The 25,410-nt window shown below is 50.8% G+C and overlaps 1 protein-coding gene and 1 long non-coding RNA gene across 8 annotated transcripts in view; one reads left to right on the forward strand and one right to left on the reverse strand.

Moving 5' to 3' along the window:
- LOC122373523 (muscle M-line assembly protein unc-89-like) overlaps positions 1 to 25,410 on the reverse strand; it is a 97,281-nt gene that overhangs the window by 35,858 nt on the left and 36,013 nt on the right. For all 7 annotated transcript variants that reach the window (XR_006255066.1, XR_006255067.1, XR_006255063.1 and 4 more), the window contains exons 8-17: positions 9,231 to 9,422; positions 6,032 to 6,202; positions 4,357 to 4,485; positions 3,739 to 3,861; positions 3,400 to 3,538; positions 2,132 to 2,343; positions 1,695 to 1,871; positions 1,045 to 1,228; positions 664 to 800; positions 259 to 386 (exon numbers count right to left, since the gene is read on the reverse strand). Coding sequence is in view for 3 of the 7 variants with exons in the window: in XM_043351703.1 (XP_043207638.1) it covers positions 259 to 386; positions 664 to 800; positions 1,045 to 1,228; positions 1,695 to 1,871; positions 2,132 to 2,343; positions 3,400 to 3,538; positions 3,739 to 3,861; positions 4,357 to 4,485; positions 6,032 to 6,202; positions 9,231 to 9,422 (1,592 nt within the window). In the remaining 4 variants the exon portion in view is untranslated. The remainder of the gene's footprint in view (positions 1 to 258; positions 387 to 663; positions 801 to 1,044; positions 1,229 to 1,694; positions 1,872 to 2,131; positions 2,344 to 3,399; positions 3,539 to 3,738; positions 3,862 to 4,356; positions 4,486 to 6,031; positions 6,203 to 9,230; positions 9,423 to 25,410) is intronic.
- Positions 19,352 to 25,363, forward strand: LOC122373549. Its single transcript, XR_006255068.1, has 2 exons — positions 19,352 to 19,458; positions 20,441 to 25,363. It is a non-coding gene; the product is annotated as an uncharacterized LOC122373549 (long non-coding RNA).

A 25,410-nucleotide genomic window follows, 5' to 3' on the forward strand; every position in this document is an offset into this window, starting at 1 on the left:
CCAGGGGTCACACGGGGGTCACCAGAGGTCACCGGGGTCAGAGGTCACCGGGGGTCATATAGGGGTAATCAAAGCTCATTCAGGTCACCGAGCTAAATTTGTTGACAAATGACACATGACTTGTAAGCCGATTAGCAGTTTAAATATTGAACGTTAAACCATTCTGTCGCTTGCCTTTTTCAACACTTTTTGGGGTCTTTTTATGCTAGTATCATTAACGGCGGCACTATATTGCTCCATTGGCGGCTGCTGGAATACCTGAAGAGCTCGTTGAAGGCGTTCTGCGTGGTCTCAAGGTCCTTCAGCGCCTGCTGGCACTCCTCTGTCTCTTTGGGTAGAGGACGGGAGGAATCCAGGTGCTTCCTCTTCTGAACGCTCGATTCCACCTGTCACACCAAAACAAGTTTAGCAGAACAAATTATGGTTCGAACTCCGAACGAAATGGCAACAGCGCAAAAAAAAAATCATATAGACCGCATTGCCTACTTTGAAATTAGTACGCAGAAGTTCTTCAAGTCGGCTCAAGGTTAAAAAGACTAAGACCTCGCATACCTAATGTCACTTGTTGGATCAAATGTAATTAAACAGAGCCGTAATCGTTAACTAAACAGAGGGCTACGATTACGGCTCCGTAATCGTAATAAAGTTCACTTCAGCACATACGTCTTTCAGTTTCCTGAGGTAGGAGACTATCATCTGCAGAAGGTTCTGGTAGTCCGTCACACACTTTGTGAGGTGGTTCTTCCTGGTGTTGAGCTCCCGAGACAGTCGCTCGGCAGATCTCGATGTTTCGCCGGCTCCTAAAGCGTGTAAATGGAACAAAGCGAAATGTAACAAATTAATCGGATCATTTCCTAGCATCATTAACTAGGTATTGTTCATTAGGAAATGCTGCATCTTAAAAATGCTACTTTATACATTTACAAGTTACAGCAATGCTTTACGCACTAGCAATGTTAATCATCATGATCTCAGCGGACGTAAAACGATAAAATAACACGCTCGTAAGACCCTCTCGACTGCCAGCTGACCTGGGTTCCGTACCTTTTTCGCAGACCTTCTGCGCCGTCTGTTCCATCTGCTGCACGTCTGCCTGGGCCTGCCGCAGCAGGGGCAGCACCCGGTCCATCCTGTCCTCACACTGCCTCTGGCGCTGGTCCAGAGACAGGCCCGTCTCGCGCAGGATCGGGTACAGCTGTGACTCCAGGTAAGTCACCGACTCCTCCACCTGGGGAGGGGGAGTAAGGCGTCAGAGTGCATACATAATCCAGTCAGTTCAGATACTCGCGCAAACACTCTACACATGGCAGAGCCCTTTGAAACGCGAGAAGCGGAGGCGACAAACATGTGAAAGAGATCATGAAGAGATTCCTCAGAAATGATAAGCTGTGGTCTGACCAGATTGTTTGCATTGAAGACTGTTAAAAAGACCATAAAAAATCGTACACACTTCTGCATATGCCTGCTTCAGGTTTCATTACCACTAGCTGCGAAACCTTACACTAAGTAGATAAAAAATACTTCAGCTAACTACTTGACCATACTTTGGAGTTCGGAGACGAGTCGCACCCACCTTCCTGGCGTCTCGCTGCACCCGCTCCCACTGTCTCTTACTACCAGTCTCCCTTTCTCTGACTGACTGTATATGTCTCCGTCTCCCTACTCTCACTGCCACTGACCCAAGTCCTACCCACCTTCCTGGCGTCTCGCTGCACCCGCTCCCACTGTCTCTGCACCCGTTTGATGGTGGTGGTGGTCAGCTGAACACGCTCGTAGTTCTCCGTGATCGTCAGATGACCCGCCCGCAGCTGCTCCACGATAGCCTCCACGCACGAGCGCGCCGCCGCCACGTCCAGGTACGGATCGCGCACCTGTGCAGAGAGTACGATCGTGGCGGTGGAACGGAACTTTCATTCAATTGAAATAATTAAACTTCGTAAGGCATATCTTTTTTGGGGTTAATATAGTGTTTACCGTATTGATTGTCATAATCACAAAAACCACGACGGTGAAAAATGCTTCAATCTTATAGGAAGATCGCTCAAATCACAAGATATTTCGCCAAATATCACTTTAATGCTACCAAAATGCATGTACTGCAACTCTAACATCCCGCCTACGTTGAACTTACCTGATAGGACCTGTCGATGAACCTCTGTCCGACGGCGGCCAGCTGGTGGTACTGCTGCTGCATGTTCATCCACTGGTCCTCCAGCTTCCTCAGCTGCTCGTCACTCAGAGAGCCGCCCGACAGGGTCGAGTTGAGCTGCGCCACAGAGTTCCGAAGCGGCTCCGTCTGCTGGTGGAACCGCTGGTACACCCTAGACAGGTCCAGGCGGCTGTCTGTGGGCGGAGGGGAGAGCTTGTTACAGCAGTGGGGGGAGGGTCGGCCGTCAGTGGCGGCAATCCCGGCAAAGGTCAGATGAAGCCGGGTTGTGCGGATTGGCCGTCCGCGAAGGACGTAAAATGTTCTTTTTGTTTCACTTTCAAAGAGTCGCAAAGAGACGTTAGCGCAACTCGGCTGTCGTATAAAAATATGTAACCATGGAAGATACATGACCTAACACAACGCGGAAAGACCAATGCGGTCAGCACAGATGACCTTTGACAGTTACGCCATACAAATTACGACAGTAAAGATTCCTACAATGGAATGTAAATCGGAATACTTTACTTCCTCATGCTCAATGCGGACGTAGCAATTGCCCAAATCAATTCAAACAATGTAGGCATTGTCTAATGACGGATGCACGCATTGCATTGATAGAACTGCAATGTCGTCAAACATTATATTGCGCTATAGAAAGACCGAGCACCCTGTGTGCTGTGCAGCTGTTCGGAATACTGATGGCCAATCTCAGGAGTCCGCATAGACTAAACTGGTCAGAAGATACGTGCACGTAATGTGTCCACCAGCCGGTTGATATATTACTTGCAAATAGAGAAGGAGATAGTGTGCCTCTCCTGGCTGATTGTTTTGGGGATGAGTGATGACGTAGACCTAAAGCCCATTGCACACGATTGTGCAGTATTCGTCACGAGAAACATGACAGTTCTAAGCAAACACCCGATTAATATGCGCATATTTACACCGTGCCGGGCAGCCCATGTCCATTCCAGTGGGCAAGTGAGACAACTACAACACTTGGGCAATGCAAAACAGGGGTCACGGCGCTTCGTATAAGTTGATAGCATGGCGCAATTGGACTCTCAGAGGAACCGTTACTCATGACTGATTTCAGATGATGCTCATGACTGATTAAATGCTCAACGTTTCTAAACCTTTCCGCCCATTAGCAGCCATCAGAAATAATGCGATTTAAATGGAACCGCTCTTAATTTTGGCATTCATTGACATATTTCGTTTGGCTCGCTATCACCGGCCGCTGGCTCACGTACCGATGACCTGCTGCAGGGCGGTCCACTGAGACCGCAGGTCGGCCGTCTTCTCTTCCAGCTCTCTGGCCTGGCCCCGGTCCATGTGTCGCACCACGTCGGCCACGCCGAACAGCAGACTGTCGATCTCCTCACCCTTAGACTGAGGGAGCGAGCATGAACAGACGGTCACTCGCTGCTGACAGAGGTCATTCCACGTACAATTTCTTATCCACCAAACACAAGGCATACACGATGATATATCCGGTGGTACTGCTAAAACCATCCTCCATCACCCGCGCCATGATGTTTTCGCCCGTCCTCTGCGTTCCTCATCTCCCTGGGAGGCCCCAGGTCACTCACCATCACATCGCGCTGCATCTGCTCGTGTACGGTGACAAACTGGTTCACCTGACCCAGCGAGGTGCCCAGCTCATAGTGACTGCGCAGGAACGAGTCAGCCGTGTTCGAGAGCCACCCGTACAGCTGCAACACAGACGTAAGCTACAGGAAACGGTGGAAGGACGGATATGGCATCGAACGGTACACATGGATGAGTACACATGAAACCGAAAACCTGATGCATGGCACGCAGAAATAGTTGCAGTGTCTACTTTTACGCGTCAAACGAACTTTATGACCACGAAAAAGGAATCACGGTTAGGAAACAATGCGTACGGTCCCTTCCGCAAGGACCAGCCTGACAACATTCGCGTTTTTGCTGCGCTATTTCCGACTCGCTCCCCTCACCAGAACCTCATGCAAGTTCAGCTCATCCATCATATTACACTCAGCGCCGCACGGCCCACAGAGCGGAGCCGACAGCGTTTTTGCACAACTACCCGCCGGTCACACAAGTCTGCATTGTAATTCCACGGCGATCCCCTGCCCAGCGCCGCCGTCATCAAAACTCACTATCGGCGCATCGGCATTCATGATCATGTCACAACGGATCCCGACTGCGCCGCCCTCGCCACCTACCAGGCTGTACTTGTCGAAGAAGTCGGCGTGTGACTGCTTGTGCCGCTGCTGCGATTGCTGGATACTCTGACAGCGGGTGGTGAGGGTCGCTAGCCGCCGGCGGAGGTCGTCCAGACACCGGGTCACGCCCTGAGGGACAGACAGAGGTGAGAGGGAGGGGAGAACGAGGGGAGGGGGATGGCATTGGCGATTAGGCTCCGACATAACTCAGGCACAGTCTAAAGGTAGGTGGGAACTGGGAAGGGAGGGCGTTTGAGGTCGATTCATGATTCTCCGATTACTCCCATTATGTAAATCTATTCAATTCTTAAAGATGTAGCGTAAAGACTATCAAGTAATATTGTTAGAGCATGCCTTCGTTCAGCTTTCATGTGACTTAGTCCATGAGGCAAGCAAACAGCATTCGGTAGGTTCTTAAAAACTCCTGAAGCGCCTTGCACGACTGGCAATTACACCGATACAATACAGTCTCTGCCTATCTTATTTGGAATCGCAGAGTGCATCACGAAACCACATGCAGTGTCAAGTGTCAACATGACTCCATATGCACAAATCAGTGTGAAAACTCGGTGTTGTAACAGCGGCCGATGTCTCCCGATTCTCAATCATCTCCACGAACGTCTCACCCTCGGCGGTAAGATTATACGAGTCGGACACCACCGAAACCGGGCACTATCACGACAGCCATCAGAATGGCGATTGTCTCTCTCCAGTGTCCAGCGACACACACGATCACAGTCGGGACCATTGTGCAACGGCGCCTTGCCTCACGCATCATTCCTGTGCATGGGGCCGCGCTCGGTACCCCTGATGACGTCAGAGCGCGAATGAGACTCACGGGATGGATATAACACAGTAACACACATGACAGTCGTGGCCTAGTGATGTCATCGGTAGGGGGGTGTTGGGCAGGTCGGGCTCGCTGTCATGAGGGGAGAATGCACGAAGGGGTGGACACTGGAGAGTTATAGGGGCGACTATAAACGGAACGATACCTTAGATATAATGACTGTTGGTTAAGAATGGCGGTAGCTGTTGAAAGTTGTCACGCAAATGTCACTGATGTTGACCCAAGATGACATGGTGGTCGTAACTTGAAACTGGACCGCCCCGGCGAGACAGTTATGTGGTCGATTTCCTTCATGCACACGGTCGGCATTCGTCTAGTGAGCTTCCCTCGGCATCATTAGGGAAGCTGGCCATTGTGTACCAATGCCGAGGGCGATCGAGCAAGTACCAATTCGTAGGAACATCTGCACAGATCTCTTTTTACTTTGCGCTATAGGTCAGTTTTCGCATCGTTTCATCAATTGAACTTTCTGTTATTTGCAAAGCCCTATGTTTGTCGTACGATGCATGCTAAAATGCATCGGTGGAAGTCAATACTCAATTAGCAAAGATATGTTTGATGTTTAGCCCTGGAATGGAATACAGCGTTGTTCAAAACAGCAGATAGAAATAAAAAATTAAATATCAAAAAAGGAATAAAGCTGGGACGCGAAAAGAATGGCCACGGGCACTTAAAAACGTCAATGGCACTCGGGAGACGGGATGGTTTAACGCATGGAACAAGCTCACAGCTGCCGAGTTCCACCATTACTGCCCACTACCCACTCTCCTCCAAGTCTCCTCCAAGTCCTCCCGTCTGTGCCCCCCCCCCTCCCCCCCTACTCACCTCAGTGCCCGGCTGACCGTGACCGGCCTCGGACAGAATCTGCTCTCCTCTAATCAGTGCCGGCTCAGCGGTCTCTCGCAGGGCGCGCGAGATCCGGCCCAGGGTGGCCCCCTGGTCGGCCGCCGGGGCCGCCTGCAGGTCCGCCTCCAGCTGCAGGAGGCGGTCGGAGGCCTGCAGGGGGTGAAACGTAGTGGTTAGATGCCTGCACCTGCAGTGGGTGGGCTAGGGATGAGGCGCCTACAGGAGGGGAAGTAAGGGCAAGACTCCTACATGTGGGACGTGGGTAGGTAGTGGCACAACACCTGGATGTGGGGTAGGAAGCGGTAAAATGCCTGCAGGCTGGACAGTGGACAGCTGGTTGCCAAATGCCTGCAGCTGGGGAGGCGGCGGTAAAACGCCTGCAGGAAGAATTCCATCGACAGAGACGTAAATAAGAATGATGGGAAGGGCCGGGAACGCTTTTGGTCACCGCCTCCGGCGAGACAAGGTAGCAATGTTCAGAGATGGAGACATCTGTAGTCAAATGCCTCAGAATGTATGGAAAACCCGAGAAGTGTTGGAAACACACGAGTGATCACACAAAATAATGTAAAGCATCTGGATGAAGCAATGCACGGGCGATGTGCATATGACTAGGTACCTACAGTCTGAATGCAGTGTGAGTGATGAGGTCTACTGCAGGGACTGAGTGTCTGTCCGGAGCTGGGGGCGCATGTATCGCAGTTGTCAGCACCTCACAATGGGGTGCAGTTGTTTGGTCGCGACATGGAGAGATGAATAGGCCGGATCTGGGACAGGTGGTGACGGGACGCTGAAGTGGTGATATGGGTCAAGTCTTTCTGAGATTGATGTATTGCTGTGCATGTGAATAACATTTAGACACGTGCCACAGATTTATTTGCGAGGAGTTTGCAAAGCAGCACTCCTAAGGACCTTGACTCGGTGACATGTATTGTAATGTAAATTCGTAAACACTTAAATGTTCTTCATTTCATGACCTTACATTTCTTTGACCCTTGCGCCGCTTGGACTCCTGCAATTAGGAACCCAACCATCGCACTGCTGTAGAAGTAGTGTTTAAACATTCTATCTAACTCGGCTTTAGAGGTCAGAACCAGGTAACGGTAAGCGACGCTCAAACGGCTATACTCGTAAATTACTGAGAAATCGGTACTTCGGTCATTTGCAGGTCAGGTCAACGGTAAGCAGGGCGCGGTAAAATGTACCCTTTGACAGCACTTCTTAATTCACGAGGTCTAGCTCGGCGACAGTCTTAAGATACGGTTATCTAGGGAGTAGACGGATAATAGGAGCAGGATGAGCTTGCGTAAGCGCTTACACTGCAGCTCAGAATATTTCTCGCTTAGGATAATCCCGGGAGAAAGTTTAGATTAAAAGTTTAGCGTTAGTTCTGGTCCATTGGAAGATACTGGATAGCGGCAGGTGGCAAAAAAGTAGCCCCTATACACATATCAAGTGCGCAGAATTTAAGTTGTTTCCATTTGATGTTTCGGAACTTTGCGATTGCTCGCCACATTCGTCATTTATGCATTATTTCTCAAGCGTACCGACTACCGAATATGTTTTGGGACATTTTCTTCGCGCGTACATCGCTTTGATCAAAGGGAGGGATCAAGGCCAGGCAACATACCAATGGACATTTTTGACGGGTCATTAGCGTTAAGCAATGCATAACGTGAAAACGTTGGCATTCGAACACAATCACGTGTGACACAGTGAACAGTCTGATTGCGCTGCTGGCTATTTTGTAGCTATTTAAAGAAAGACAAGTGAGAGGTCATCGATGTCATTGCACAACTTTATTGTTTAGCTGTTGGGTCTAATGAATGGCAATTAAGCCCAGCGACCAAGACGCTATCATCCATTCTCTGATGCTAATCAGCATATTCATGCAACTGGACTGTCACCTGCAAATTATACCCTATCCATGAGACAATGGATTTAAGACAGCCTTTAATACTGTGAAGACGTTGAAGTGAAGACTTGAGCCTTTAGCAATTAAAAATCGTTCTTTTAACGCCGAACCTCACCAGAGATGGGAGGCGGTTGACCTACGTATTCCTTTCGTTAACGCCTTAAGTACTAACTTTTCATTGTTTAATGTTTAGTGCATTATGTTCTACTGCATCTCCATCGAAGGTACTGTTAACCGCAGACGAACAGGGAGGTTGCTACTAACTGAACCCACCCTTCAGTGTTCATTCTATTCCCACTAAAATCACCAGTCATTCTGGCATGGCGCTTGATGACATTCGCCCGTCGCACCTCGGTGCTGATATTCGGAGACCGCCGACTCAGAAACGCGACTGCACCGTCACCGTATTTCTGCACTGAAGACCCCTGGCCGACGCTTTGTGTTCGGCGCCGTGGCAGGAGTGGCCTTGACACATCATGAACGTAGGGAAACCGTCACGCACCAGTGAGCGGCAGCTGTGAGCTTTTGACCACTGAGAGGTCATCCCGGACTGACCGGCCGAAGGCTGCAGCTAAGGCAATTTGGTCTCACAAATCACAGTTTTACGCCATGCACCTCGCGGTGATATGCATATCACCCCGGCGAGGTTGCAGCAGTCACTAATCGAGACACAATATGCTTTTGCTACTGTCCCTAAGTTCAACCTCGGCTGAGATTCAGCTTTTCGCAATATACCAACTACAAATATTTCCCTCTGAGTGATCGAGGGTGTCTTTGATCCGCAGTGCGCCGCCGTGCCGTGTTACTGTTCCCAGTGGTGAAATGACCGGGGCACGAGTCACGGCCGTTACGGGCACAACAGTCGGTGCCGCCGGCACACACCATCGCTGAATAGATGAGACCCAATGGTGGCGGACGGAGGCACAATGGCGTGCGCATCTCAGACCCAATCGATTGGGAAACTGCTGGTAGGTAAGCGAGGTCGAGATCTTACTACGAGATCGCTCAGCAGGTAGTTGAAAGCGCACGAATTTTCGTGAGAAGTGTAAAACGTTGGAGCACGCAGCAAAAGCGATATGCAAAATGGTGTAAGTATAGAATAAAAACGGCCATCTCCTGTTGAATTTCTGTTGAAGGAAGTCGCTTTATACCATTCACAGAAGATCCATAATTAGATGGTCTAGCTAAACCATTATAGGCGCCTCCTGGTTACTCATTTTAGCTACATTCACAAGTCACATTTGAGCGGCGTTCGAGACTGACCTGCTGGGCGAGTCTGAAGAACTCGGCGGCGGCGGTCAGCAGGCCCGCTCGGCGCTCGGCGGCCCCCACCAGCTGCGAGCACCTCTCCAGCACCGTGTAGGCCCGGGTGCGGGGCTGGTCACGGGCGAACGTACCGCTCTGCACCAGACCCTCGGCGGCCCGCAGCAGGTGCAAGCCGCGGTCCTGGATCGACTGGGGAAGAGAGAGAACAACGGCGGTTAGGTGGGAGGAAAGAGAGAGAGAGAGAGAGAGAGAGAGAGAGAGAGAGAGAGAGAGAGAGAGAGAGAGAGAGAGAGAGAGAGAGAGAGAGAGAGAGAGAGAGAGAAGGAAGAGATACATACAGACTAGCATACAGACACGACAGATATACAGACACACAGCAGTACAGACAGACAGACAAACAGAGTCACCACTGTTCCTTAGGTTGGGTATATTGGCGTTCCAGCAATGCCTAGCAGAGCTAGCTGGTGGTAGACTACCATATCAACAAAATATGTCAAGACTGAGAATTGTCAGCGACTGAAACGAGATAACGAGTGACGAGAAAAGGCCGGCACGCGTCCGGGTTCGCAGATGAAGTTTCAGAACTTTTACTCAAGTTACACCAGGCAGATTTATTAACATGAAACAGAAATCCTGAGTTTACAACATAGCGGAAGCCGATGCCCTATTGACTGTTGGGAAATCGCACGAACCGGGAGATCGGAGCAATTGAATTTTATAGGTGTAAAATATGGCGCGCGGCCTCTCCTTCCGATATCGCCTCCTCACGCTCTGTCTTAGTTTCTCGGCCTTCCATTTATCATCCCTCTCCGGCGTCCCATCTCGCGATCATGGCGTCTCGCTAAGGAGTGTCGGCGGTGTCGTGCCATAGTGGGCCGTTTCGAAACGGCCGGGTCAGTTCGACCCTTGCCCGCTGCTCGAATGCGAGCTGCTCTCCCCCAGAGAAAGTTCAACAAACAAGATTACATGCCGAAAGAAAGCACGACCACGGGTGGAGAGTGTGTTAACGCTTTAAGTCATTATACAGCGTAAGTTATGTTGTTTATGCTAACACGTGTTCAACAATCGATTAGCAGCATGTGCATCGCATTTCTAGATCAGATGTAAATATCTGAAACTACTGTCGCGACTCGACACATTGCCGAGTGACTCGCATTTCTGCCGCTCTCGACTCCATCCCAATCATCAAACCGGTCTTGCCTCGCTCACTGCCAAGATAAACATGTGCACAGCGCTCACTCCAATCCGATCTAATTGTACCGCCAGTCACAGCCTCTGGAGGGCGGAGGGCGGCTTCGAGCGACCACCACCAGCCGGAAGAGAGGGCAGTTTACGCCCAACCAGAACGCAAACGCAATCGGAGAGACAACGGCGGAGCGAACCATCACCCGAGTCTCCGCAGCGCGCGCTTCAAAAGTGAATGTGTCTCGCCGCGGCTCGCAGTGCGCTGTTCCATATCTGGCAGAGGACCTTGAAGACGAGCCGAGCGGTGAGCCGTTTCACCTCTTGCAGAGCGCACCCATGGAAAATCGTCATTTCACCGTAACGGGTTCGTTCGAGAGGTCTGTGACGGTTTATGGATGCACATTTGCATGCGCCTGGGGTTGCACGTGGAGGCGTGACTGTGGACATTTCTGATGTGAGTGTCGAAGTCCGTCAGGTCAGCCCGGTAGCATTGGCAGGGGAGTGGTGGTGCATGGTCAGTGGTTGGATGACATGTCACCATTGCACATTGTCCCCAGAAGAAGCCAGCGGGTATGTCACGTGCTATCCAAGAACGTGACTCATACGGCAGACGCTTCGAGCATATCAATGAGCAATGTCATCGAGCATGCATGGATTGTGGTGCCAATTAAGATGCGCTTATATAATCGGTAAAAGCGTTTAGTAACGTAGGAAGTTAAGATAAAATGTAAACATTCCTGAGTCGTACCGCTCAATCTGTTTTGACAGCTAATGCAACTTTTTCGATTTTATCACTTTCATCTTTGATACGACACCTTATAAGAGGCACAAATAAATAAAATTGATTATGGATAATTAAATTGTTACGCCCAACCTTACCTATGAACATCACAACTATTTCGTAGGACTGCAAACAAGTAACGTGTGAGTCACTGTGACCCATATTCGTGATTCTGCCGTTACATACCTTGGCTTCAGTCGAGCCGAGACAGTGCAAGTGGTGCTCCAGCCACACTACAAGCTGGCCGCCTGCCTTTCTACCTTTCTGTCATGTCTGGCCGGAATAATTCAGTGAAAACACCCACACCAATGTGCTTGCATTGCGCCACGAGCGGGGAGCGCCCGCGCCTCGCATCCTGCCTCTGTCCGAGAGCCACTTCGCTGCCCGCTCTGTTCTCTTCGCTCTGTGCTGATCTTCAGACCGCGCGCCAGTCACTATAGCACTCAGGGCAACCACCATTCGTAGCGGCACGCCGTGGTCGCTCTTTGACTCGGTTATTTGCCAGTCATCGCACTGCATGGATCTGTCTGACAGACGAGTCGGGGTCACCCGGGATGTCTGACCCGAGACGGGAAAAGATCGGACAGTCTCACTGGGAGCGCCCTCTTATCGCCTAAACAAATGACCGTGCTTGGTGGGGGAGGTGCTAAGGGTAATTTTAAATGGCGATCAAATTTGTACATTTGTGTGTTACCTATATATTTGTAGTGTTCAAATATATACATAGATACATAGATATGTCTTGTTAGTGTTACGTTAGTTACAAAATGCATGGCGAGATAAATGTACCAATCTACGGTAGGATACCTGTCTTAATTTTGACACGTGACATCATAAAAATTAGCACACCTGAAACAGAAGTTCAAAATCATTCGCGGCAATCACAACATCTAGTAATAGTGGGCATAAATCAATTTTTGTTTACCTTTTCTAGTAATTATTTTTAAGCATATACTGTTTTATTTTGAATGAACATTTATTAGCGGTATAACTCAAAGTCATAAAGAATTACAAGTTGTTATACAGGTTACAAAGGTGCCTTCTTTTGCAGCACTCAATAGCTCAGTAAATTAAATGCATGATACCAAATATTAGTTATTTACAGCGTGCCCATAAAATTTACAAGACAGCTAGCCGCTAGGCGTACATGATGACTGAATAAGAAGACATGCTTGCTGAAGAAGGAAATCCTAACAAATATCGACCTGTCTTGAAATCCGACGATATTTGAAGGCTAACTTTCATAACAAGCGCACGCAATATTTTTAATTAAGCATCCGACAATGTTGGTTTTTCGCTGCACCCTGGCTCTGTCTCTCGTGGCCACTGCATTCACCGACTGTCCAGGCTCTCCTTGGAAAGAGTGGAATGGCCACTGTTATCGCCTGTCTGCCTCACCCGCCACCTGGCTCGAGATCCGAGACGTGTGCAAGCATCCGTTCAAACAGGCTGATGTTGCCAGCGTTGGCAGCTGGGAGGAAAATCGTTTCATCCTCGAGAACATCCTCAAACAGCAATCAGCATGGCTGGGCTTGCGCCTTCGCAAAGAGCGACGTTGCTGGACAGATAAGTCGCCAGTGAAATTCATGCATTTCAGAAGCAATGTGCCTTTGGACGACGTCACGGACGCGGTTGTGCAGCTAGCGGGTACTACAGGCCACTGGGAACTGGTCTCCCCCTATGGGGGCAAAAAGCTTCACGCCGTATGCAAAATGCCCTCGTGCGAGTGTAAAGAAGGCTGGGTAAAGCAGAAAAACCGCTGCTACAAGCCTATAAAGTGTCCACTCAGGTGGCTGGACGCCCGTGAACGTTGTCAGCGTATGGCGCCTATGACCGACCTCGCCACAATCGACAACAGCTCTGAGAATAATTTCCTCGTAAACATGATGTCAAACAAAATGCCGTTCTGGATCGGCCTCAATGACCGTGAACGAGAGGGCGAGTACCAGTGGAGTGGCGCAGGCGGCGAGACGACCCCGGCCTACAGGAACTGGGCGATGTCTGAGCCCAACGGAGCCAGACACACGGAGGATTGTGTCCAGGTAGGTACATCAGGACAGTGGAGTGACCATAAGTGTCAAGACCAGCCCAAGTCTTATGTCTGCCAGCAGCCCATGTGTGGCAACAGGGCGCATCCTACACATCCAGGACAAGAAGGTGGAACGGTGACTTCCACTGATGGAGGTTCTCCTCGCTGTCCGAATGGGTGGAGGCTCGGTGGAAACAAGTGTTACAGCAAGCCCACTAGTCCCGAGTCGTTTGATCGCGCGGAGGAGTTATGCAAGGAACAACATCCACGATCTCATATTGCAAACGTCACATCTTTGCCAGAAAACGACAAAGTATTCCTCCAGGCATCTGGTTCGCTGCCTGTTTGGATAAGACACTCCGAAAGAGGTTCAAGTAACTGGCAGACGGGCGTCACCGCTGCGTCGTCCGCACGGTGCGCAACACTACAGAGCAGCGGCCAGTGGAGCAGAGAACAGTGCGATGAGAAGCATCCCGGGATATGCGAATTATCATCATGTGTCCCAAAGTGCCCCCAACACTGGCACTTGTTTCAAGGTAACTGCTATTTCATAAAGGGCATTGGAACTCTGAAACATGCGACCGAATCCTGCGAGAGCGTCGGCGGCCAACTGCCCAGCATACTGAGCCAAGATGAGAACGACTTCATCACTGCTCTGATATTTCGTTGGCGTCGCAACACGAAGCATGCGAGGACGTCATGCAGACCCTTCGCCTTCATCGGCGCTTCACGCGCAGACAAAACGTCTCCGTGGTCGTGGTCGGATGGCGCAGACTGGGGCACACCGCTCTGGGCCCACGGTGACGGTGATTGGGGCACATGCGCTGCGTTAAACTCCGAAGGACGGTGGAAGAGCTTCGACTGTGAGGCCTACAAGTTGATGTTTTTGTGCAAGAAGGACCCGTGCCGAGATCACTTTGGACCCTTGCATAGTCCTAACCGCGACACTTCTAGCCACTCACCGACCCATCCGGTAGAAACGTTGACCACTGCGGCTCCACAACCCAAACCGAAGATATGTCCAAATGACGGTAGGCATTGGCATGAGGAAAACGGCGTATGTCTGGCGTCCTTCACGTCAAGTCCATCCACATTTACGAGCGCTTTTAAGACGTGCACCTACAAGAAGGACGGGTTCGCCGTATCGCTGCCGGTGGTGAGGTTCAAGGACACGCTGGAGGCGCTGCTGAAGCTGACGGGAGGTCGCGACGTCTGGGTGGGGCTCACCCGCCGGTACACTGCCGTCTGGTACTGGCACGACGTGGTGAGGGCGACCGACCTCCAGTGGCAACTGAAGCCCACTGCCGACACACGGTGCACCTCTATCGATGGCGACATGGGCGGTCTTGTTGCGCGCCGATGCTCAGACAAACTAATATTCTTCTGTGAGGCGAGACGTCTGCCGAATTGAATGAATTACTCTTTCGTCATAAATCTTATTGGTAACGTTTGAACATAAGTTAAATACCATGCTGTGCCTATTTATACCATTACAGCTTTTTCTCTCACCAGTTATGAATATCTGCCTTTGACGACCATGACATTGAACCGCGAGCATTCTTAATCAAATACTCGAAAGCGAAAGTGTAGAGCAAATCCTGTTTCAAAAAGGCATGTAGAAGAATGACTTGATTTGCGAAATAACGGTTAAAAAGCAATTTATCGTAGATCATGGAACCAACTACCTTTTATGCAAACAAGTAGAAACGCTGATAAAACGATATCGGATATTCCATTGGACAATTGTAGATACATCTATCATGAAATTATAATGCTTTACTATCGGTTTCAATAAGTTCGTGGGGTTGACTGACATGTCCAGCCAAGCACTCAGACCACCACCTGCCCATTGTCATTCCGCAGCGCTCCCACCCGTTCTTCCTGGTCTCAGGGTGGCCGTGTTGCACAAGCAGACCCATAACAGAGCCACGAACGGGGCGGGAGTCTTCTGCAACCCTCGGGCCGCAGATGAGCCAGAGAGAGCGTCAAAAGTCAAACGTAATTGGCGCCGCCACTACCGCCAGTATCGGTCGAGTTGGGCCAGCGCGGCGCTAAATATTAGCCCGATGACTGGCGCTCGGCGATTTATTGGAGCTGCGGCGCGCCCGCAAATTGGCCTGTTGCGGTCCGCTTGCGTCAGGGCCTCGCTAACTCATGACAGCAGTTGTGAACGGCTTAGCTTGTCGGGTTAGTGGGTTATGGGCCAGTGCGGAAGTGGTGAAGATGATTTCAGAGGGCATGATAGGAGTGTGGTTAAATTGGGTGCAAGTTTATTGCCTCGGGGGATCCATATAGCAATATCGAGAGGTGTTAGGAAAGGACGATAATTCTAGCTGAGAGCGAAGTACTTTTTAATGCGTGTACTTTATCTGTATTACTTGCACTGTGCAGATGTTCTACATCCCCGTGAATGAGAATGAGAAAATGAGAATGCCTCTGTTACTGCTTGCATTTGGTGACGACTGACGTGTACATTGTGCAAGCCATTATAAATCCGTCATTAGGACAACTTATGACCATTTTGCGTCAAAATTATAATTTACATGTGTCATCGTAATCAAACTTGGTAGTGCTTTGCAAAAAGAGATTCGCCATACATAGTTAGTAACTATACCAATGACACTACACACTTACACAGTCAACGTGAGGTCATGGAGACTAGCCACCTGTCCAGCACTCGCCCATCGTGAGATGGCCGGTGAATGTCTGCTACGCCGTGCTGGGCTGACGCTGATTAATGACGTGTCGCCGGGGCCACGTAGTTTGCTGCGGCGGCCACATAGCGGGGCGTCCACCGGCGGGTCGAGTAGGTGAGTGCCTGAGTCGACAGTCCGTCACATAGACGGTGGGACAAGGTCGCGGCACTGGGACAGAGGCAGGGGAAAAGCTAAAGGAGTGCGACGGGACGATGGTGCAGCTTACCATGTGAATTCAAGCGCAGCAACGCCAAAAAAAAGAGAAACAAATTTACCGTGGGCTTCCACGCGTTAACCCGCAAGTTGCTGGGGGGGGGGGCGTTAAACGCCCCCACTTTTTTCGCCGGGCCATAGCATAAAAACGACGCGCCGCAGGCGCGCCAAATTTTGGGTACCTGTAGGGAATTGATTGAAGTTTATTGTGACAAAGTTTCAAAAAAAAAAAATCGGTCGGAAAATGTTTGAGGTATCGAGGTTTTAATGACGTCATGATTTCTGAGTTTTCGACCAAAAACGGCATATGTTCGAAAAATCATATAAAATCACATAATAGACATACAGAAATGCAGTAAACGCCATTAGACTGCCAATACCATGAACAATCAAATGGCTATCTTCGATTATTGATTATCGTTCCGCATTTTCCAAAATCTTGAACTGAATCTCGGCAATTTCTCGTTACTACTTCACGACCATGATACATGCATTTCTTAAATTGAACTTTTTGAGCCAAACACGTACACATATGATAAAATGAATGTCACCATCGTGTTCTACGCCCCAAATTACCCATAAAACATGTGTCATAGGCTGCGAATATCAGTTTTGATTTTCGGGGATATGTGCCTACCCGGTTGACCTGACCTTGACCCTGACCTATGCTTGACTGACCCCTACATGGAGCTGACACTCTTGTAGGCCTTATATGAAGGATTGTGCACCGTTTTGACAGAGTTTATGACGAGAGGCGCCCATTGCGAAGTCCTGAAGTCTATGCTACTGAAAGCCCGCTTTCAGGTGTTTGACCTGACCTTGACCCGACCTGTGACCTCAAAATTCAACTTTAAAGTTCTCATCTGAAGTGTCTCGTCGCGTTCTTTCGTTTGCCGCCTCGTGCGCTTCGCTGCGCCTATTGGTTCTCGAGTTATCGGCTGGGGGCGTTTAACGCCCCCCCCCCCCCCAGCAAACGGTGGGTGGCGAAATACCCCAGCAACTGCCGGGTTAATTGCAAAAATATCTAATCGTTCTAAATACCTTGAAATACATATCTAATCTTTTATGGTTATGGACGCAACTTCAACTATATTTATAACTAACTAACTGGCTGATCTGACTATTGACTGCTCTGGTCGGCAGAGCCCGAGTGACCGATCAGCAGACACCTTACCGGTCATCAGACCAGTGACCGGTAAGTAGCCACCTCTGTCCTCTGACCACCTCTGACCATTCGGCAGACGTCCACTGGGTCGGCCCGAGATACCTCACTCGGTACCGCTCGTGATACTCAGACGCGTCGGTAGTTGAGAACTGGTCGGTACCTCGTGTGACAAATGGGGGCGGCCACAGACGTGTGTTCCGACTGGGTTACGGCACACCGAAACGTGCCGGACGGGGTAAGCGATGGACAGGGCGAAAGGAGACGGAGGGCTGGCAATCGCCACGAGGCACAACTGGGCTATATAGAAACATTACACCATATCACTTATGCCAGTGCTATAGAGTGTAAGGTGTACAAACGTAAGACGACGTAAATTACTGTTAAATAAGATTAAAAAACTGTTTAAGATGACCTCGTTGCATAGCCGAGGTAATCTTTTAGATGAATCGTTGAATGACCATTGACCACACAGTCGTAAATAGGTACACAAAAAAATAGACTAACGTAAATGAGGTACCTTTAACTTTGTGCTAGAAATGAAACTTCACCAACCAAAGGACGAAAGAGTGCGGACTGAGTGCCTAGCACGCACTTATTGTCGTTGCACTTACTTGCAAGCTAATGCTATGCCTACATTAAAATCAGCTTAGCCCACTGCCTAGCAAACGCCGCGTCACTGCCGCAACACTTTCTTCACTCACTTGCTAATGATACGCTGCTGCATGGTGGAGGCGGAATTCGAGACGCGTGCCTTGCGGCTTGTAAGTTGTATCCGAGGCTTCTTTCGCTCTCGTTAGTGGATTGTTCGGGCCGAGGGGTTCAGAGGAACGGTGGTAATGGTGTTATATGACAGTAGATGACTAGAGGGTGAGTTGTGTCATGTGACAGCTGGCTGAGGTAATGACTCGTGGAATTGGGCGCCGGGATTGGGTCCTGTTTGCACTTGTGATAATATGGTGACCTTATGGGACCGTAGTTACTAGTCCTCAATATTTGTACCGATATAGTAAAATGATGTCTTTAATTTCCGCATGATCAGCAATAGCCAGAAATAATTGAACTTGACACATCTTTTATGAATGCGGAAGCTATTTACCTATTTTAACTCATTTACAACGTTAGACACTCAAAAAATGAGATTTATTCAAAATGAAAGTAACTACCTAAGAAAAATATGATATATCTACACTTACATTTGCATCCTTCAATGTTGCAAAACATTATACATACATTTAGCCTCTAGCCGTTGGCAATCCAATTAATCGATGTCACTCTAGTCATGCTGATGGACGCCTTCGTTATGCGATTGCAACGTAACATTGCTGTGTAATGTGATGGGTGTTTGTTAAGTCATCAAAACTATGTAGCTGTTTAACAACCATTGAGAATGCTGTAAATGATGCTTCCGTATTTTTGTCGTTAACTTTCTACCTTGCACGTTCTCTCATCGATTTTTTGTGTGCAAAATGCCTTCTTGTAATGCGTCGCATATGTGGTCCGGCAATGGACGCGACGCGAAAGCACATCAGAAACACATCAGAAGTACTCTCCGATTCTCCCGGTCTGGACGAGTGCCTATACCTACCATATACTGCTCAGATATCTCCAAAGACTTTCTCGGGGGCAGAATCGGACGACCTTTCACACCGTTCTAGGCCAGCTAATCGACCTTGCTCCATCTCCCTACCGTGGGAGCGTCCCTCTGTCTCCCTAGTCCGTTTCGACATCTTCCCGACCATCTCCCCGTCAGGAGTCACCCTGCCGACGGCGGGAGAGGAGCCACCCCTACCGCCGCGACCTTCTGACCGGTCAGTCATGCCGGCCGGCGGACAGGACTGAGCCCCCGATCGGTCACCCGCTGCAGACGGTCGCTCCGTCACCCCGCCCCCGCCGTAGCCGGGCACGCCGCTGCCGTGGCCGTGCCGTATTTTGCAATGGGCGCATCTCGCTGGTGGCGGGCGGTGGCAGGGTCAGCGCCAGCGGCGGCGGAGGGCACCTTTCGCGACGGCTTTCTGCGCGCCGTATAAATGCTCCGCGGCGATGGCCGCCGGCAGTCAGTGCGGAGCGCTCGGCGGGGGTGAGACACGGAGACACGGAGGGACTGAGACACGGAGGCACGCCAGGAGTGCAGGACGCCACTCATGGCGGGAGCCAAGGTGAGACCGAGTACGACAGGACGGACGAGTCCTGGTTTTGGGGCCTCAGTGGGGCCTATTTTGTCCACAGAGAAGTCAGTGATACGATCATGGCTCTGGATTTTATAAACACATGTTATAATAGGTATTCTTTTTTAATAGTTATATTTACCTTTTTTGTAATAATTTGTTTTTAAAAAGAATGTCTAATATTTGACCTTTGCCAAGGAGTTCATTTTGTAGGGCACCTAAATAGTTCTTTGTGATTCTTTTTACATAGGTGTTCATTGAAACATTTTAAGACCCTATATTCATTTATTGCTCGACATTATCGCCATTGCAACACAATAGGTATACATGACATGCCTTATTTTTCTTTTAGTTGGCCAAATGATACAAAAGTAAATCACCCATACAAGGCATGATTTACTTTTGTAAGTGCAATCTATTTTGTTTTGCTTTTACAAGAAACGATTGGCGCTAAGTTTACTTTGATCACATAAAATGTTTTAAAAATCCAGAAACAAGCAAGCTATTCAGCATAGCTTTCCCTATGCCAACCTACACGATGAACAGATCAATTTTTGGTTTTGGTACATGCTGCATGATGTACATAAGAGGCTAACAATTTGAGATGATCTACTTTGGTAAATGCCAATACCTAACGGTAAATAAACAATGAAGGCGAACCAATGCATTATTTGTGTTTTGAAGACAATCTCTATTCTCCGTAAAAAGTCGCACCCAGGTGCCAACCGTCCTAAACCGGTAGAAAACATGACATGACATTACCAGCTATTGCACATGCATGACAGCGCTCAGGTTTTCCCGTAACTTGGTCTGCATCCGGCCACTGGTTGGCGACTGCCCAGCCGCATCATTTGCATGCGATGCTATCGGGCGCAATCTCGTGTGTCATCTCGTCCGCGTGTTGCGCCACGCGGCGGAGCCAGGACCGACAGTCGAGTGGCGGCTCACGATCGCGCTCTCTCTCCGCCCACAGGGACTACTGCTGGTGCTCTGCGCGGCTGGCTCCGTGACGGGGACTCTCCAGCCCGGGGGCCAACAGCAGCTCGGAGCGGGAAGCCTCAACGGCGTGAACATTGGCGGAGGAACGTTCACCAAGCCCGGCGAGCCACTACGACCGTTCCCGCCTCAGGGACGTCCAGCACCGCCGCCCGGCCGGCTACCGCAGCTGTACTTCCCGCCACCGACACCTGGCAGCGCACAGATCGCAATCGAGCCTGCCGATGAGTTTACGCAGCTGCCTTCTGGTCCTCCGATCGGCATTGGAGACCCGCTGCCTAACTTCATTCAGCCGGAATTCGGAGGGTGGATTCCGATGACTTCGTCGCTAGAAACTGAGCCAGCCGCGCAGACCGGAGGACAGAACTTTGGGTTCTCATCTGCATCGCTCAGTCAGCAACCAACTGACTTCGGGATCAGCCAGGGACCGTCTCCATCGGGCCTGCAGCCGCAGGCCGGTAACGGAGACAACGGCTCCTCGTTTGCTTCAGGATCATCGTCGAGTTCGACTCAAGAAGAGCTTCTAACGAACGCATGGTCGCAGGCACCAACAGGACAATCTGCAGGTGGAAATAGCGGATTGCCATCGTCTTACGTTCCGCCGACGCAAGGAATTAATGGCGCTATTTCCCAGGGTGCCAGTGTTCCTACCCTTTTGAAGCCACTGGACATACCACAGCCCCAAGAGCCATTCCAACAATTTCCATCACAGTCCTTCAGTGGAAACCCCGATGCTTCATCCTCGTTTGCATCTTCAAACGAAGGAGGAAACTCATTTCCTGCACAGACCATCCCTGCTGGTTTGAATCCATCTGGTTATCCCCAATCGGGAGGCATTCCGTCTCAGTTCCAGTCTCCTACCGATGGTGATAGTAACGTCGGTTCTTCCTTTTCCTCCACCGTGCAGTCTCAATCTGGAAATGAAGCAGGACTTTCTGGAGGAAGTGTAACAGACGGAGGATTCTCCCAATCCCCTCAGTCGGGAAGCACAGGTGTCAACTTGCCATCTTCGTACGTGCCTCCCTTTTCCGAAGCGGCCGGCTCTTTTTCTCAAGGAAATCAAGTTCCGACAGAGCTGAAACCCCTTGGACTGCCTCAGACTGGGGGATTCGCTCAAAGCTCATTCCAAACGGGGAACGGAAACAATCAGCCATTCACATCAGGTGGAGACAACTCATTGGTGCAGGGTGCGGTGCCTACACTACTGAAGCCGCTAGGCCTCCCGCAGCCAGAGGACGTATCTGAATTCACTTCGCAAACTAGTGGTGGAGGAAGTAGTGGCGGCCTACCTTCCTCTTATGTGCCTCCTTCAACAGGCTTTGTCGGCACGCTCACTCAGGGCGAAGGACCTGTACCTACCAGCCTTAAGCCAATTAACCTGCCGCCGACTGGAGGGTTTTCACAGCCTTCGATAACCCCGTCAGAAAGCGAAAACACAGACTCTTCATTCTCCTCAAATATAGCGACAGCATCAAGTTTTGGAGGATCATCTTCTCAAGGAGGTTTTGTTTCAACCGAGCTCAAGCCTATCAACTTGCCACAACCAGGACAACCACCAAGCTCTTTTTCCTCTCAGGCAACTGGCAGCAATACCGCCATCACCTCTTCGTCTACATTTGGTAGTTCGTCATTCCAAAGCAGTAATCCTTCTTTCCAAGCTCAGCAGTCGCCAATACCCACTATCCTAAAACCACTGAACCTCCCTCAAACAGAACCAGTTCCTACTTCTCTCAAGCCCTTGGGACTGCCTGAAACTGAAGATCAAACCGTTCCGACCCTCCTTAAACCATTGGGTCTTCCACCGACTGGAAAACCATCATCGCAGCAGACATTCCAAGAAAACACTGACCCTCTCGCTCCATCATATGTGCCTCCTACGTCAGAGGGCGAAGATTCGTTCTCTCAAGGGGGCTCGATTCCAGACGAACTGAAGCCTCTTGGTTTGCTTCAAACATCAGAACTCTTTCAGGCATCTCAGTCTCTTGCTGGGAACAGTGTAGACGCTGAGCCCGTCCCGACTCTTCTGAAGCCACTAGGCCTGCCGCAACCAGAAGAACCATTTTTGTCTCAGTTGGAAACGCAGGCAGGTGGAAGCACGTTCGGTGAATCCCCTTCTCAGCAACAAGCGTCGGCGGGAGGCGGATCTTTCATTCAATCTGGCATAGTACCCACCCAGCTGAAGCCTCTGGGACTACCACAGCCTGATGGATTTGTATCCACGTCTTCTGTTGAAACAGAGGGTGACAACTATGGATATTCGCCATCAAGTTCGACGTCCTCATTGGGGCAGAGTGAGCCTCCTCAGAGTGGAGCGTCTATTCCGAACCTCATCTCCGGAAACTTCCAGTCACAGGTCACTGGGTCTCAACTTGGATCTCAATCTGCATCAGGAGGTGGCACCTCGTCAGCGTCCTCCTTCGGGTCATTTGGAGGGGGCGAGGGCGTCTTCTCACAAGGAAGCGCCACTGGGGGATCTGAGCCAGTTGTCAACCAGCAAGGATCAAATGGAGGATTTGCATCTTATCCTCAGCCATCTGAAGGGTCGCCATCAGAGACTGGTAACTCGTTTATCGATGAAACGGACTCAAGCCCGCAGACTATTCCGACCTTGCTAAAACCTCTGGACCTGCCAATCCCCGATGGATATTCACCTGGATCCTCGGCAGAGATCGCAAGTGGCGGAAGCAGCTCTTCATACGGTCCAGTTGTACCGGAGGGTGGATCTTCACCCGTGACTTCGTCTGCTGGTGGATCATCATCGCAGTTCTCGCAACAAACAAGTACTGGTGCCACGTCTCCAACTGATAACTACCAGCCTTCATCGGGGAGTGAAGAAGGCTCCTCTGCCCAACAGTTTGGCGGGATCTCAACCCAAACCTCAACCGGCTCTGTCATCTCGGGTGCCGTGCCAACGCTTTTGAAACCGCTGGGTCTACCTCCGCAAGAAACTGTTGAGTCTCAGCAGCAGTTCGGACAAACAGCCTTCCAGCCCGCTGAAGCAGTCGGAACACAGCAGCAGAGTTCCGCTCCCACGGACGGTTATGTAGAAACGCAGCCTCCGCTGACCTCCGAAACTTTCGTGGACAGTGGCGCAGCCTCTTCGGAGGGTGCCGTGCAAAGTGGTTCGTTGGAAGAGTACGGCTCGCCAAACAGTCAGTCCTTGTTGGAGTCTGAGGGGAATACTGGCGAGGTCGGATCATCAGGATTCGCCACCCTTCCAACAGGTCCAGTACCAGGCAATGGTAATAGCCAGTCACCGCCTCAAATCGGTGAGCCAGTATACCAGCCAGAAATCGCTCTGGGCGTTGCTGCCAGCGGTGACGCCGGTTCTTCTGTGCCGTTCCCTCGGCCACCAGCTCAGAGCGAACCGCTTGGTCCTCCGCAGCCAGCAATCACCAGTCAAACATCGAGCAGCGGAAGTTCATTCGGGCCTCCAGAGTCGCCACCCAGTCTCGTTATTGATGAACAGTTCCTGACAGGTCCCTCTGGAGGACCGCTCACCGTTGCAGCCCCAGGCATACCCGTTGCAGCCGGCGGAGGAGATAACATTAGCGGCTTTGGAGTCAGCAGCACTAGTGGGAACGAAATCAGCAATGTCAGTGGCGACATCGGCAGCGGTGGAGACACCATCAACGGTGAAGGAGGCGACGAGGGCGAAATCGATGTTGGAACTGGTAGCAGTGGGTTCAGTGGTAGCAGCGGTTTCAGCGGAAGCGGGAGCAGCGGTGGATTTGGCGGCAGCGGAAGCAGCAGTGGATTTGGCGGGAACGAGGGCAACAGCGGTTTCAGCGGCAGTGGCAGCAGCAGTGGCTTTAGCGGCAGCGGAGGCAGCGGCGGGTCCGGTGGCAGCGAAAGCAGCAGCGGCAACACTGGGACCAGTATCAGCAGTAGTAATTCCATCAGCAGCGGTGGTGTGAGCAGCACCGCTGGCGTTACTGGTAGCGCTGCAGCTGGTGGCGCCATCAGCAGTAGCCTCAGTAACACAGAGGGCGGCACCGTGAGCGGTGGATTTGGAAGCGCCGGCAGTATCGGGATCAGTAGCGGCCCTGCCAGCATCAGCAGCATCTCCAGCACTGGAGGCAGCAGCATCTCCAGCACCGGAGGCAGCAGCATTTCCAATACTGGGGGCAGCAGCATCTCCAACACTGGGGACAGCAGTATCGCCAGCACCGGCAGCAGCTCAGGCGGCAGCGACGGCCCGGTGGAGATCCTCTCGCAGACGTTCGAGATCGACGAGAACGGCAACTACGAGTACAGCTACGAGCAGTCGAACGGCCAGGCGGCGCAGGAGTCTGGCCAGTTCACCGCCGGTGCCGAGCCGGAGACAGGTACCCTGGCCAGCACCGGATCGTACCGGTACCGCGGACCCGACGGCAGAGAGTACATCGTGGAGTACACGGCCGACGAGCGAGGGTTTCTGCCTACCGGGGACCACCTGCCTAAGCCGCCGGAACAGATCCCTGCCTATGCGGAACTACGGCGGCGATATCCCGCGCTCTTCTGGGCGGAGAAGCTAGGGATCCGAGAACCAGAGGAATGATAGGGAAGATATCTAGTAAACGGGTGGAAAGGGGGCTTACTGGGACCGAGGAGCGAGGTCGCCAAGTCGGGTAGGCAACGGATATTTGCTTGTGATAATGGATTGATCTGTGGCCTTCGTTCCCAATGCGTGTTATTCTCGGGAACGTTTCTTGTGCGTTGTTGTTGTCGTTTGGTACAAGTGGGTAGATTTAGCAGACGATGGCACGTTTGTCCGCACTGTGTTGTTTGACGTCATGATTTTCCTTTGATTTTGTTTAGCGACACACTGTCTCTATGTGATATTGTTCGTGCCATGAGCTGTTGGACGCTACAGTACATTACGTTGTGGGAAATGAAATAAATATAAGTGAGCTTTCAACCGTCTTTGCTCTGTGAGAATGGTGATAATTGGTAGTCATAACACAA

The sequence above is a fragment of the Amphibalanus amphitrite genome, unplaced genomic scaffold, assembly GCF_019059575.1.
Source record: "Amphibalanus amphitrite isolate SeventyFive unplaced genomic scaffold, NRLGWU_Aamphi_draft 000038F_arrow, whole genome shotgun sequence".
Classification (NCBI taxonomy): Eukaryota; Metazoa; Arthropoda; class Thecostraca; order Balanomorpha; family Balanidae; genus Amphibalanus; species Amphibalanus amphitrite.